Source organism: Eleutherodactylus coqui, chromosome 2 (genome assembly GCF_035609145.1).
Source record: "Eleutherodactylus coqui strain aEleCoq1 chromosome 2, aEleCoq1.hap1, whole genome shotgun sequence".
Taxonomy (NCBI): Eukaryota; Metazoa; Chordata; class Amphibia; order Anura; family Eleutherodactylidae; genus Eleutherodactylus; species Eleutherodactylus coqui.
The window spans coordinates 201,352,721-201,366,261 of NC_089838.1; the positions used below are offsets into that span (position 1 = coordinate 201,352,721).

The window sequence follows — 13,541 nt, forward strand, 5'->3', positions numbered from 1 at the left end:
AAGCGACTGCATTCAGATGAATGAAACTGAATTTTCAGCTCAAAAATGTATGCAACAAATCTGCAGTGTGAACACAACCTTCTGGACACCTTTTACTACTGCAACACACTAATAAAGGTTTCATAATACAGTGAGTAGTTATTGATCTCCAATAGTTAACGAAACTCCCCGTCACTGGGTCCCCCATGCAATATTTAAAAAAATAAAATAAATAAGCAGTTACTCACCTCTCCCCACTCATTCTCAGCTGACAGTTCCGGTCTCCGCTGTCCGTTTACAGGCAGCTCTGACACACCGTAAGCCTGCTGCAATCCCGGACTGATTATGGGTCCTAGGACCCAAACTCAGAGCAACATGGTAATCTATGATGCGTGAATCCGCACTAAATGGCCTCCTTTAAAGGACAGCTCCCAGTAATCAGCTGAGCACCACAGAAACTCTCAGTAATCAGCTTTTATCAGGCAGGTAACGTGGCAGATGTCAAGACAATTCATGGCTACAGTCAGATGCAATGCACATTACAAAGCATGCTCTCTGCTTTGGCTAATTGAAATTTAATGGGAACTCCTCCCATTTATAAAGTCCATAAGCCCTAATATGGAAAGGGGTTTTGGCCATAAAAACAAGGCTTGTATAAAGAGTCCAACATTGACTTGCAGGAATTCTGCCTTCCAATAGGTGACACTGCAGAGGTATTGTTCCATTTCCCTTATTTGCATATTACTCAGAGGAGCATGAATGGTCTTATAAAAGTCTCCTCACTCACTCACCTTCTAGGTGCTCTCCCCAAGGACAAAAGATAGCTTTCCTGACCCACATTAAAGCCAAGCCAGAAACCTACTACACAGTGATGAGGGGCAAACACCCCGAAACAGCTGTCTGTGTATGGATTCTGGCTTGGCTTTTAATTCCCAGTCATTGTTACAAGGCTTGTATAAAGAGTCTAACACTGACTTGCAGGAATGCTGCCTTCCACTAGGTGGCGCTGTAGAGGTATTGTTCCATCTCCCTTATTTGCATAAAAACAAGTTATACCTTATCTAGAGGATAGGGGATAACTCATTGATCAGCCGGGGTCCGAACACTGGATCTATATCGATTTCAAGAACTGGGCTTCAGAAATCCCACAATAACGGCATAGGCAGTCACGCATTTGCACCACCACTTCATTCATTCCAGTTAGTCCACAGGTGACACTAGACGGATCTGAAACAAAGCATCTCTGCTGAAGTGGACTCAATAACAGAGGCTATACTGGGACTCATCTTGGCAGAACTGGGCCGCCTATTTAACATTTTCCATGTCACCAATGGCACCCACATCAAATATCTGTCAAGTGCACTAAAAACCTGAAGAGTTCTGCTGTCTTTTCATGCTATTTTGGTTGGTGTATGACAATTCATGTAGGAATAAACAAGCTTAATTTCTGCACCCATCTTTTTGATTCACTCTGCATAGTATTATCTACAGAGACTTTAAAAAGACACCAACAGATATGCAAAGGCAGATTTATTACAAACCATCATGACATTGTGCATAAAATCCAGTAAGACAAGAGCTTCTTCCTGAACAAAGAGGACGACTATGCATTACAAAAGCAGATTCATTGGTTTAACAAAATTGGACATTGATTTTCAGTGCTTGCTCCACATAGGGTCATACCTCTATACATCTAAACTCATATGTTTTTAAGTCAGTATATAGATTTGCATATCCTAAACACCTTACCATTCAAAGTGGAATGGCCGGCTGAGTATCCTGCAGCAGCTACAGGTCCTTACTCCTAGTAGCCAATACAGCACATACAAGTTGGATTCCATTTGGCCAATTAAGAGTGCTGAAAGAACACAATAAACCCCTTGTTATAAATCTCTCGAATTAATGAGGAGAGCGCTCACCCCACTTCCTTCCAAACTTTGTGTTTAACATTTTGGCTACCAGGAGTATGGAGATGCAGCCAGAGTATAATATGCTTCATAGGACATCATAATCAGCTGACTATCCATTTATATTAGTGTAGAAGTTGCAAGTTGAAACTGCAAGCAACCGTTAATTTGTAGTCATTACTATGTAAGGTCAACATTGCCATGGGCCAAGATGTACTGCCAGATGCCAATGACAGGAATAGCTTTGTTTGGGGGAAGAACCCATTTTTCTAATCTCAAACAATACTTTAACAAGAAATAGCCTGATATACAATAAAGTCTCAACTGTTGGACTAGAAGGAGTTTCCAAAAAACAAAGTAGTTAAACCCGATTTAAGGGATTAAATGTTTGACACAACTGTTAATTTGTAGTAGGAACTTTCCAAGTACTTTTCTTACCTAAACTGAATGGAAACCAGTCACAAGTACTGATTGGTAGATTACAGCACTTTATACAGGACTGATCTGCATCACTCGTGTGAGCACAAACTAATCCAAATATTCACCTGCAAGAGTCATATATGCCCACTAGGGGAGATTCAAGGTGAGTTTATTATGTACAATTAAAATGCCATAGTGGAGCCTTGCCAATCGTTAAAAAAAATATATATACTATCACCTTTCCATTTATTAACGGTCAGTTATTTCAGCAATGTCATTTTTTCTATGAGCACAACATGATTTGTAGAGACCAAAACAATCACATCATGAACAACAGCATGAGACACCTCTAGAAAGAAAAAACTCAAATCTACCATTTAGGTTTGGCCAGGCAGTCTGTGCCAAAGTCATAAGCAATAAAGGCACTTAAGGCTTCTGCTGACGTATTCAAACTTAGAATCAACAAGGCACTTTGCATAAGGAGCCTGACTTCTAGGAAATAAGCATGTACAAACAGTAAAGAGATCCTCACAATATGATGCGCGTGCAGAATCCCCCCCCCCCCCCCCCCCCCAACTGGAATATTTGTTTGTAAAGGGGCATACACTAAATTTACTTCCTATAATAATTTTTCCCCATGGAAATTGATTGTCTCATGGGAAATATTGTGCATTTCCACATTTCCATTGCCCCATATGTATTTACTTTGGGTGAGGTTAAACAGCATGTTTTTTTTAGCATTTATCACTAACAATTGAAAAAGTTTCAAAACATAACTATTCAGTGGGGGTAAACCACATATAGAACAAGTCAAGTTACATCTACACTGAGTGGCCACTTTATTAGACACATCTGCCCTTTAACGATTGGAGCTTCCTAATAGGGAGATTAGACACGTGACCCCAAAATACAGCATAAAATCAAGTAGGCATGTTTTTCCGGCACCAGTTTCAATAAGGGCTCCCTCACATGGGTGTATTTACAGGCGCAGTACACAGAGAATAAAAGCCATTGATTTTAATGGGCTCATTCACATTTCTGTATTTTGCGCATGCAAAAAAAAGAAAACCACAGCAGGTCTTGCTTTTCTGCACCAAAGGTCCCCACAAAAGTCAATAGGGGGTGCACAAATGCACATGCAACGAGATGCGTAATTTAGCTGGAAGAAGAACACATCTGGAAAGCATTAGAGTAATTAGCCATTTCAAGCAGTGCGTCTTTGTTTGCCCCGCACAGATGAACATGCCCTGTGGTATACGCCGATGTGCGTGCAAAAAAGTATAGTCTGTTCCGCAAAAATGCTACGCTCATGTGCGCACAAATACGCATACGCTCGTGTGAAGATATCCAAAGAATCCACATTAGAAAGGAAAAAATGAGCGATGTGATCTCCTTTGAATGAGGCATGGTCATCTCTGCTGGACTATTAGGGCTAGTATTTCAGAAACTAGGGTTTTTTCATGCAAAAGTGTTGAGAGCCTAACTTTAATGGTGCGATCAAAGAAAAACATCCAATGAAAGGGCTTCCTGTGGAAGTTACCATCTTGTCAATGAAAGGGGTCAGAGAATGATGTCAAGAATTATTTTGATGAACAGGTGCTGCGCAGTCAAGCAATGCTGGCGCACTTAAACTTATATATCCTGAGCATAGATGGGCTATAAGAGCAGATGACCAGCTTGAGTGCCATTGCTGTCTAAGAGAAACATAAGAGGCAAGACTCCAGTGGCGAAGAAAGCACAAAAATTGGATTACTAAGCAATGGAAAAGCACTGCTTGGTCAGATGAATCCATATTTATGTAGTACTATGCTGATGAAAGGGTCATAATTCGACACAATCAGCATGAATTGATGAACCCTTCCTATCTGCTGTTCGGAGCATGTCGGTACCTCCATGTAATCCACAGCAATGGCTAGAAGCTACCATGTCCACCTGAACTCATGTTCCTGCAGAACGATCTTGACATTGAGTAGGATCTAAGCCATGACAAGTTGCTGAGGTTCTGAAGGCCAAAAGGAGGTGGAACATGCCACTAGATGTGTGAAGGCCTCAGAAAGACATGTGATGCGAAACAGCTGATGCCTTCCATGCACACCACGTTCTTTTTTTTTTTTACTCACTTTTGTTATGTAATAAAGTTTTGCTACGGACATCGAGAGCCGCCTGTTCATTCTACTTTGTGGATTTTGGATATTCTTATAATGGCAGAACACTGCTGATTACCATATGGATAGATTTACTTATCCATTTGCTTCTATTTCAAGTTTGAATCTGTCTAGATGTGTCACTAATAGAGTGGCCATTGGTGTATAATTTAGCAAGAATTGTTACATCTCTGGCCTGCTTAATACAAGATCATATAATCTCAGAGGGGTGGGGTGGGGGTGGGGGTGGGACTGGTTTAGCATTTCGATAAACTGCATATACATTTAGTAAAAACAGTTTTAAAACAGAAGTGAAGGGAGGTGGTGCATATTAAATTCATTGAGTAGTGGTCATTAATCCACTATCTCTTCAAGGAAGCTTATCAGCAATTAGCGTCAATTCCTGCAATTACCACAGAGTATGTTCAACAGAGTGAAGCTGCACCAGTGTATGTAATGACAGTGGAATAATGACATGTTCATAGTCAGATACTAGATTTATGGACGGTTGTGTCAGGTGGAATGACAGTCTCAGGCCCCTTATACAGTCATTAGCTCTTTTCACGTCTCCTGTTATTATGACCAGTATCCTTCCCAGAGCCCCCAGACTCCCCTTGTTTGCTGGTCTCTTTCTGCCTTTTCTTCTCACTCTGTGGTTTCGTGTGACTCTTCTGCTTGGGGGCTCCTGACCGGTTACCTCTGCCAAATAAAGCCTGCAAGGAATAGATGACAACTACTGTAATAAGCAGTGAGTGCAGCAGTAAAGCTGCAGGGTATAGCTGTAAAATGTCTCGTATGAGCCTGAGTGCTGATGGAAGTGGAGCACTTGAGGACCGGCGAGCGGGCGGCTTATCCTGAACAAGAGGAAAGAGAAAAAAGTTTTGTTAGAAGGTATGATATTCAGTTATACGATCTGCCTGATCATGTGTATTTTTAATAACTCTGTAATATGCTGTAACTTCTAAGTACGGCTCTAATAAATAAATGGGCCGTAATGAGCAAATCTGAGGCAAACACAACTGAACAGTGCCGCAAGCAACTAAAGGTACCTTTACACGGGATGACTGTTGGCCGACTCATTGCTCGAAAGTATAGATTCAAACGATAGTCGCTCAGTGTAATCATGGCTACTGACGGGGTGACAAGCCGCTAAATATTTGGTTTCAGATTCCCAAAAACAAATACAGTTAGTCCCCTACTTGCGAACAGGTTCCGTTCCAGGAACCGGTTCGCAAGTCGATTTGTTCACAAGTCCGAACAAATACTTGTATGGAGCGGGATCGCGGGTGGATCCCGCTCCATACAACGTCGGGTGCCGGCTGTTCTTACAGCGGGCACCCGGCGGCAGAAGTTCCGACGAGCCGCGCCGCTTGTCGGAACTGTTAACACTTTAAATACCGCTCTGACAGCTGTATTTAAAGTGTTAACAGTTCTGACGAGCGGCGTGGGAACTGCTGCCGCTGGGTGCATGCTGTAAGAAACAGCCTGCACCCGACGTTCAGGGGGCCTGTACAGCGTCCCACGATGAGATCGCAGGACGCTGTGCGGTTGCTAGGCAGCCAGGGACCTCCTGAAAGGCCCCAGGGCTGCCTATGCAGAGTGCCCATCAAGCGCACGGCTTGATAGGCGCTCTGCATAGACAGCCCTAGGGCCTTTCAGAAGGCCCCCGGCTGCCTAGCAACCGCAGTGTCCCGCGATCTGACCGGACAGGCTTCTATCAGGCTTGATAGAAGCCTGCCCGGTCCCTGCACAGTATGATGTAATGCCATAGCATTACATCATACTGTGCAGGACAGATAGTTCGTATCTTGCGAAATTCGTAAGTCGAATGTTCGCAAGTCGGGGACTATCTGTAGTTGCTGGCTGATCAAAAGCCGTCTGGTGTAAAGTCACAGTCGTTTGTATTTGAACGACTTGCAAAACACATTTGCCTGGAGATCTCCTTTATTTACGATATCTCGTCAAACAACTGAAGAACAATCAATACTCTGCGTTAAAGCAAAAGACTGGCGTTGACACGCTTCAACAACTTCAGAGCAACTGTCTGAATGATAGTTGCTCCGTATGAAGGCACCGTATTTTTCGCTCTACAAGACGCAATCTTCTTCCCCCCCCCCCCAAAGTGGTGGTGGGGGGGGTTGTTTATGTGATCACGAGTTTAACGCACGATTGTGCAAACAATTAGATGAAGAAACTCGAGCAGTTCTCTCTCCTTTGCACTGCCGCCCGTATGTACCGCTGAATGCTGGTGGGCGCCAGAGAGGACTCCTGCTGCTACTCCCCCGCCTCCACCAATCGGATTCTTCCCTTCCTCCTGCCGTACACAAGCGACGCTGTGACACGGAGCTCTGATGTTTCAGACCTCTACTGCGCCTTCTGCTCCGTTACCCGGTTCTATCCCCTGCACTGTCCCTAGGGGAGTTCAAAATATTTTTTTCCCTATTTTCAGTCTCTAAAAAGGGGGTGCGTCTTATAGAGCAAAAAAATACGGTACCTTTAAATCTTGACATTGTTTAGGAGGTAAGCACATTCCAGCAGAATCACTACTGCCCAGTGTTTAATTGCAAAAATAACCATAATTTGGCTAAAAGCAGTTCATGAAAATGATCAATGTTAACTACTTAAAGGAGGTTGTGACGGACATTTTTGTAAGAGTGACATTGAAGATACAGCCATAATGGTTGTCACCTTTGCATTAGTTTCTCATAATTGTTGCTTTTCTACTGCTTGAAAACACTAACAGAAGAACAGCTAGTTCTCAGTTGATCAGGTAGCCCCTCTCTATAATATCCGTATGCCTTAATAGGATATATGGACAGGGGTTGTCTACTTTAAACAATCCTTTTAAGGCTAACAATGGACTCAACTACTATTTGTGACAAGGGCTACATAACCTTAGAGTCAAAGCCTAACAATCACAAACCTTTAAGCCATGCTGGTTTAGAAGAGATTCCAATGTAGGGTCTCCTAGAAACACCACCGGGTAAAATTCCTCCACGTGACGCCGCCGCCACCAGTTACTAGATGTGTGCCTAGCAAAAGATCACAATAAGAAATACCAATTGAATACAATCTGAAGCACAAAGTGCAGACTACAGTGACTGTTAGAAAGGAGACCACTGCAAGAAGACAAGTATATTGGAAAGTCCATCCTGCACTAGTCAAAAGTCTGTAGGAGAACAGCACTCCAGCCAGCGGGTATTATTAGTGAATGTCTTATTAAAGGGGTTGTCTCGCGAAATCAAGTGGGGTTATACACTTCTGTATGGCCATATTAATGCACTTTGTAATATACATCGTGTATTAAATATGAGCCATACAGAAGTTATTCACTTACCTGCTCCGTTGCTAGCGTCCCCGTCGCCATGGTTCCGTATAATTTCGGTGTCTTCTTGCTTTTTTAGACGCGCTTGCGCAGATGGGTCTTCTCCCTTCGGCTCCGCTCGGCAGCATCGGCGTTTTGGCTCCGCCCCTTGTACGTGTCATCGCGTAGCTCCGCCCCGTCACGTGCCGATTCCAGCCAATCAGGAGGCTAGAACCGGAACACGTCATGGGGCGGAGCTACGCGATGACGCGTACAAGGGGGTGGAGCCAACACGCCGATGCTGCCGAGCGGAGCCGAAGGGGAGAAGACCGCACAGCGCAAGCGCGTCTAAAAAAAGCAAGAAGACACCGAAATTAGACGGAACCATGGCGACGGGGACGCTAGCAACGGAGCAGGTAAGGGAATAACTTCTGTATGGCTCATATTTAATGCACGATGTATATTACAAAGTGCATTAATATGGCCATACAGAAGTGTATAACCCCACTTGATTTCGTGAGACAACCCCTTTAAGGTATTCATGTTACAATACGCCATATTCACCGCCTATCAGTGGTGTAGCTATAGGGGGTCGCAGCAGTTGTGACTGTGTCCCTGAGCTAGTGGGAGGGGGACACAGACATTGCTGAGCAGTCCTTCCCGTGATTTATGGCAGATAGCAGAGCCTCTCTACCATGCGCACCAACCTGCAGAGAATAATACAGCAAACTTCTCCCCTCACCCTCCTCTCAGTGTACAGAAGTGCTGAGAACAGAATACGAAGTGAAGGAGTCAGGTTGTGTTATACAGAGAAGCTCCGATATCTGCCAGACTAAAGAGGCTGTGAACTGCGGGGGACACAGAGGACGATTATTAGTTTGTGGGGGCACTGAAGGATACCATTTGGGCAAAATTTCTTTGAGGAGGCGCAGAGGAGCTTTGTTTGATTGTGAGAGCACAGAAGGGCCCTTTTTCTAGCAGTACTATTACTTTGTGAGGGTACAATTAATTTATAGAAGCAGAGAGGGGCTTTATAAGTTTCTGAGGGCACAGGAAGACCTCATTTGTTGGGGCATGATTACTTTTTGGGACAGAGAGGGTCACTATTACTTTAGAGAGGAATTATTATTATGGTGGGCATTGTACATAAATTATTCCCGTGGAGGATGCACTATGGGGGGCACAAAAGAGGGCACTAGTACTGTGTGGGGCAAAAAAGGGGACACTTACTATGGGGGGCACCGACATGGGCATTGGCGGGGTGGGGAAAGTGTGCAGAGAAAAATTTTGTTTTGCAGAAATTTTCATAGGAGACTGAGCCTGGACAAAGAGGAAAAAGACATCTGTATCAAAGAGCTGGTGTCTGACTATTATACGGCGATTTCAATATTTAGAGGTATTCTAGAACGGATTCACTTTATCCAAGTCCACCATGTAATAAGTTTTGTATCAAGCTGTACTTACATAGGCTTTTTTAGGGGGCGGGTTCTAGTAACAAAACATGTGTACTGGAGTTTGTGCCCAATGCCGAACTTTTGCACTAGGGCCCATAAGCCTTTAGCTATGACCATTACAGGCAATACACAAAATTTCACAAGGTAATCAAGTAATGTTTTGGTCAGAAGTCCTTCATCCCTCTAGGCACCTTTCATTTTTCCTAATTAAAATATGTTGACCTACCTTTCTTATAGGCCATTTATATTAGAAGTCCATGAAAACCCCTTTAACTGTATTGTACAGGCTGTTACATTATGGAGGGTACCAAATACGTATAGAATTTTATTGTTTATGCCTTCTTTAATTTTTTTGCATTTACTTTACATTAACTTACTAAAATTATTATAAATATATATATAAATTTTTTAACTATATGCATTGACACATATTATTGCCAGTTCATATCCTATGGCATTTTACATGCAAACACAGACATTCTTACAAAACAGCCCTAGGGATATTTTTTGGGGCCCTGGGCTAACATTATTAAACAGTCAGGTCCAACAAGTATGTCAGAAACAATAGGGCGATAGAGAGTCCCCTTAACTGGCTGACGCAATGTATTTTGAAGTAGGATCTGAGTTTAAAAAAAAAAAAAAGACTGGCTCCACTGATTGAGACGAATCCACCCACATATGGATCCAAGGCAGCTTTCAATGCAAATGTGCGTTTAAGTGTATGCTCATATAAATATCCGTATGAGTTTGTTTCCTATTCCGGTTTCAGTGCAAATCAATGCTTTAAAAGGCTAAAGGCCCATTTAGACAACGATTAATCGCTCAAAATTCACTCAAAAGCCGTCTTTTGAGCGATAATCGTCGTGCAGATTTCGTTATGCCATTGCTCATCGTCGTTTTTCAGCATGCTCCCTCATCACAGGCTCGGTATGAAGAACAGAGCGGTCGAGCTCTGTTCTCCATACCTAGCACGGAGCTCTCGGCTGTATAACAGCCGGGCTCTCCGTGTAGAAAACATCTGGATGCAGAAGACAAGCAGAGACACCCTGCTTGTCTTCTGCATCCTCCACTCACAGTGCTCGACTGTATAACAGCCAGGCGCTGGAGCGGGGGCACAGCTGTATGTAGAAGACAAGCAGGGACACCCCGCTTGTCTTCTGCAGCCTCTGCTGGCAGCGCAAGGTGATCGCTGTAAATGACACAACGATGATCGCTCTAAAGTCGCTTGAGCGGCATCTTTTGAGCGATTATCGTTGTGTCTAAATCAGCCTTTAGTCTAATCTCTGCTAATCTTGCCCAAGTTCTCAAGCTCCTATGTACATGGCTTGGAGAACAGAAACAGTGGGGTGGGCTGTGCTAGCTGTTCTATAACTCCAACAGAAGTGAATAGGAGCTACAGAAACAGCATAGCACAGCAAACTACACCATTTCTGTGAGTCGAGAGCTGTGTAAACTGCGGAGCTTGCTAAGGGAAGGGGGGGCCATTCTTCAATTAGATGCAAGTGATACATGTATCAAACCTTTATGAAAAGTCTGAGGTGAGAATATCTCTTTAAGATGTTAATGATTGGGTTTGAAGTTTTCCCAGTAGTTCAAGGGTTCAGATTTATAGTTAACAGAAAAATGGCAAAACTATCCATTATGCTGTTTATAACCAACGGTGGTTTAAGAAATTTCTTTTACTTATTATGATTAACAAAATGTCTAATACTTACCGAATCCAGAGGTCAGTTTAACGCTTCCTTCAAACAGGGAATTTTTTGAGTTTGACACTTTTTGGTGCCTCTTTTTTTTTTTAAATTATTAAAATTCTATTGAGAAGGTTATGGAGAAAAAACGCCATACCTTCAGCATTCTTCATTCTGATAAAAACTACAATGACACCAAACCAACCACCAGGTTTGTAGACATTGTCCTTGTGGCTGCAGTAAAATGACAATCAAGTACCACAAGGACATTCAAGTGTCAATGTTGAAACCAACAACTCAAGGGCCCGGTGCCAGAAGTGGATAAGTGGCGTTTTGGTCGAAATTAGGTTAATGGCACCACTGCTCTAGTATTGAGACCCTCTATGCAGGCAGAAGTTGATATGTGGGAGAAACATTTCATAATGGCCGCTGTCAGCAGGACCTTTTCAAGTTAAGTGCAATCTCCAGTGGCGGGAGGAAGGAAGAATTGGATAAGTGACTTATTCAAAACTGGATCTCTACAGCGTTTTGAAAATTTCCTGGATTTTTTGAAATTGTGGTTTTTTTTGGACAATCATTTTAATCAAGTAATGAACTATGTAATTACCAAAGCACAATACATTTCCATCATCATCCTGATATTACGTGTGTATGTAAACTTTTGAACTTAATTTTCTCAAAATTACAGAAATTGCACTTATCCACTTCTGGCACCATGGGGCTAAATTAAAAAGTATTGTTTAGGGCAATAAAGTGATTTTAAGAACCAATAAACTTTTATACAATACATTTAGAGCAGGGAATGACGAAACAAATCCTGGCAATTGACAGGCTATTCTCAGATTATGAGAGCTGCTGTGGTCTCCAAAATGCTAAAGGTTTCCACGAAATTTATGAGCTAATCTTAACCTCATTTACAAAAACAAAAAAAGAAATAAATCAGTGCAATTGTGATGCAATTAGAAAAGAGGGCTTTTGCAGCTTAATAACTTTGAAAGGCATTTAATAAACAATGTGGTAATAAGCTGCTATCTCAAAACTTATACTCACCCTGTCTGATCAACCTCTGTAAACCAGTATTTGTATAGCTGGGCTCGTATATAATTAGGGGGTTGTGAGTTGAAAGGATAGAGCGACTCATCATTCTGCACCAGTTTTATCACTGTCAAAAGAAATGGAAACACAATGTGTTAGGGTGGCCATAAAGATTAGATTAATGATGGTGGAATCTGTTGATTTCTGCAGACCATCTAAGGTGTATGGAAGCCTTAGATTATTTTTTAAAAATAGGTTAATTTATTGCATGGTGTGTGATAACTCAATCCAATGAATTACAGGTAGGTCGCTTTCAGAGTCAGAAACTTATTAAATTCTACAACAGAGTTATAATTTTTTTTTTGCAATCCAACCAAGAAAAAAAAAGCTAAAATACTTTATGCCCTTTATTACCAATTACTGTTATACTAATTTCTACCCAATGCCTCAACTAATATAATAGTCATTTCTATAGCTTACCATCTTTGTTTCCTTGTAGAAGACGATAAACAAAACTTGTGAACCATGGACTTTGTGAATGGTGCCCAAGGGCAGCAAACCACATCTGCCAGTCCAGCCGAGGTTGATGAGGTGTGACTATTCGAGGAGGCGCACTAACATTTCCTGGTTTGTACATGAACTCAATCTCCTATTTGTGGAAAAGGCAAAATAAAATAACACCACATCACATGAGAAAACAAATGTTTATGCCAGCAGAATCAAAGAGGGGGATTTAAGGCCCTTCTCGAAGAGACCTTCACTTCTGTGCTTTCACACGAGGCCACCAATCGCTCAATGCGCGGAGCCAGCGGCCACCGATCGCTCAATGCGCGGAGCCAGCGGCCACCGATCGCTCAATGCGCGGAGCCAGCGGCCACCGATCGCTCAATGCGCGGAGCCAGCGGCCACCGATCGCTCAATGCGCGGAGCCAGCGGCCACCGATCGCTCAATGCGCGGAGCCAGCGGCCACCGATCGCTCAATGCGCGGAGCCAGCGGCCACCGATCGCTCAATGCGCGGAGCCAGCGGCCACCGATCGCTCAATGCGCGGAGCCAGCGGCCACCGATCGCTCAATGCGTGGAGCCAGCGGCCACCGATCCCTCAATGCGTGGAGCCAGCGGCCACCGATCCCTCAATGCGTGGAGCCAGCGGCCACCGATCCCTCAATGCGTGGAGCCAGCGGCCACCGATCCCTCAATGCGTGGAGCCAGCGGCCACCGATCCCTCAATGCGTGGAGCCAGCGGCCACCGATCCCTCAATGCGTGGAGCCAGCGGCCACCGATCCCTCAATGCGTGGAGCCAGCGGCCACCGATCCCTCAATGCGTGGAGCCAGCGGCCACCGATCCCTCAATGCGTGGAGCCAGCACAATTATTGTGTAAACTATTTTTTGCTGAAAATAAGGTAGATATCCTTGAAGTTATCTCCAGTGTGGAAAGCATTAAGATACGGAAAATTTAGTCAAGAGACTTCATGCAACCGATCACTCCCAGTTTTATCAAATGGATATACAAATGTAAAAGGAACCTGTCAGGTCACCCAAGCAGCCCGGGCTGCAGGCAACAGTGTATAGTGACAGACACGCCGATGTCAATTATACCCATTAGTT

The 13,541-nt window shown here is 43.5% G+C and overlaps 1 protein-coding gene across 2 annotated transcripts in view; it reads right to left on the reverse strand.

Moving 5' to 3' along the window:
- Window positions 1-1,494: 1,494 nt before the first annotated feature.
- The window catches only part of LMF2 (lipase maturation factor 2), a 37,725-nt gene continuing 25,678 nt past the window's right edge, over window positions 1,495-13,541 (reverse strand). For both annotated transcript variants that reach the window (XM_066592213.1, XM_066592212.1), the window contains exons 11-14: window positions 12,412-12,580; window positions 11,947-12,058; window positions 7,374-7,482; window positions 1,495-5,304 (exon numbers count right to left, since the gene is read on the reverse strand). In XM_066592213.1, coding sequence (XP_066448310.1) covers window positions 5,002-5,304; window positions 7,374-7,482; window positions 11,947-12,058; window positions 12,412-12,580 — 693 coding nt within the window. In that variant the 3' untranslated portion in view covers window positions 1,495-5,001. The remainder of the gene's footprint in view (window positions 5,305-7,373; window positions 7,483-11,946; window positions 12,059-12,411; window positions 12,581-13,541) is intronic.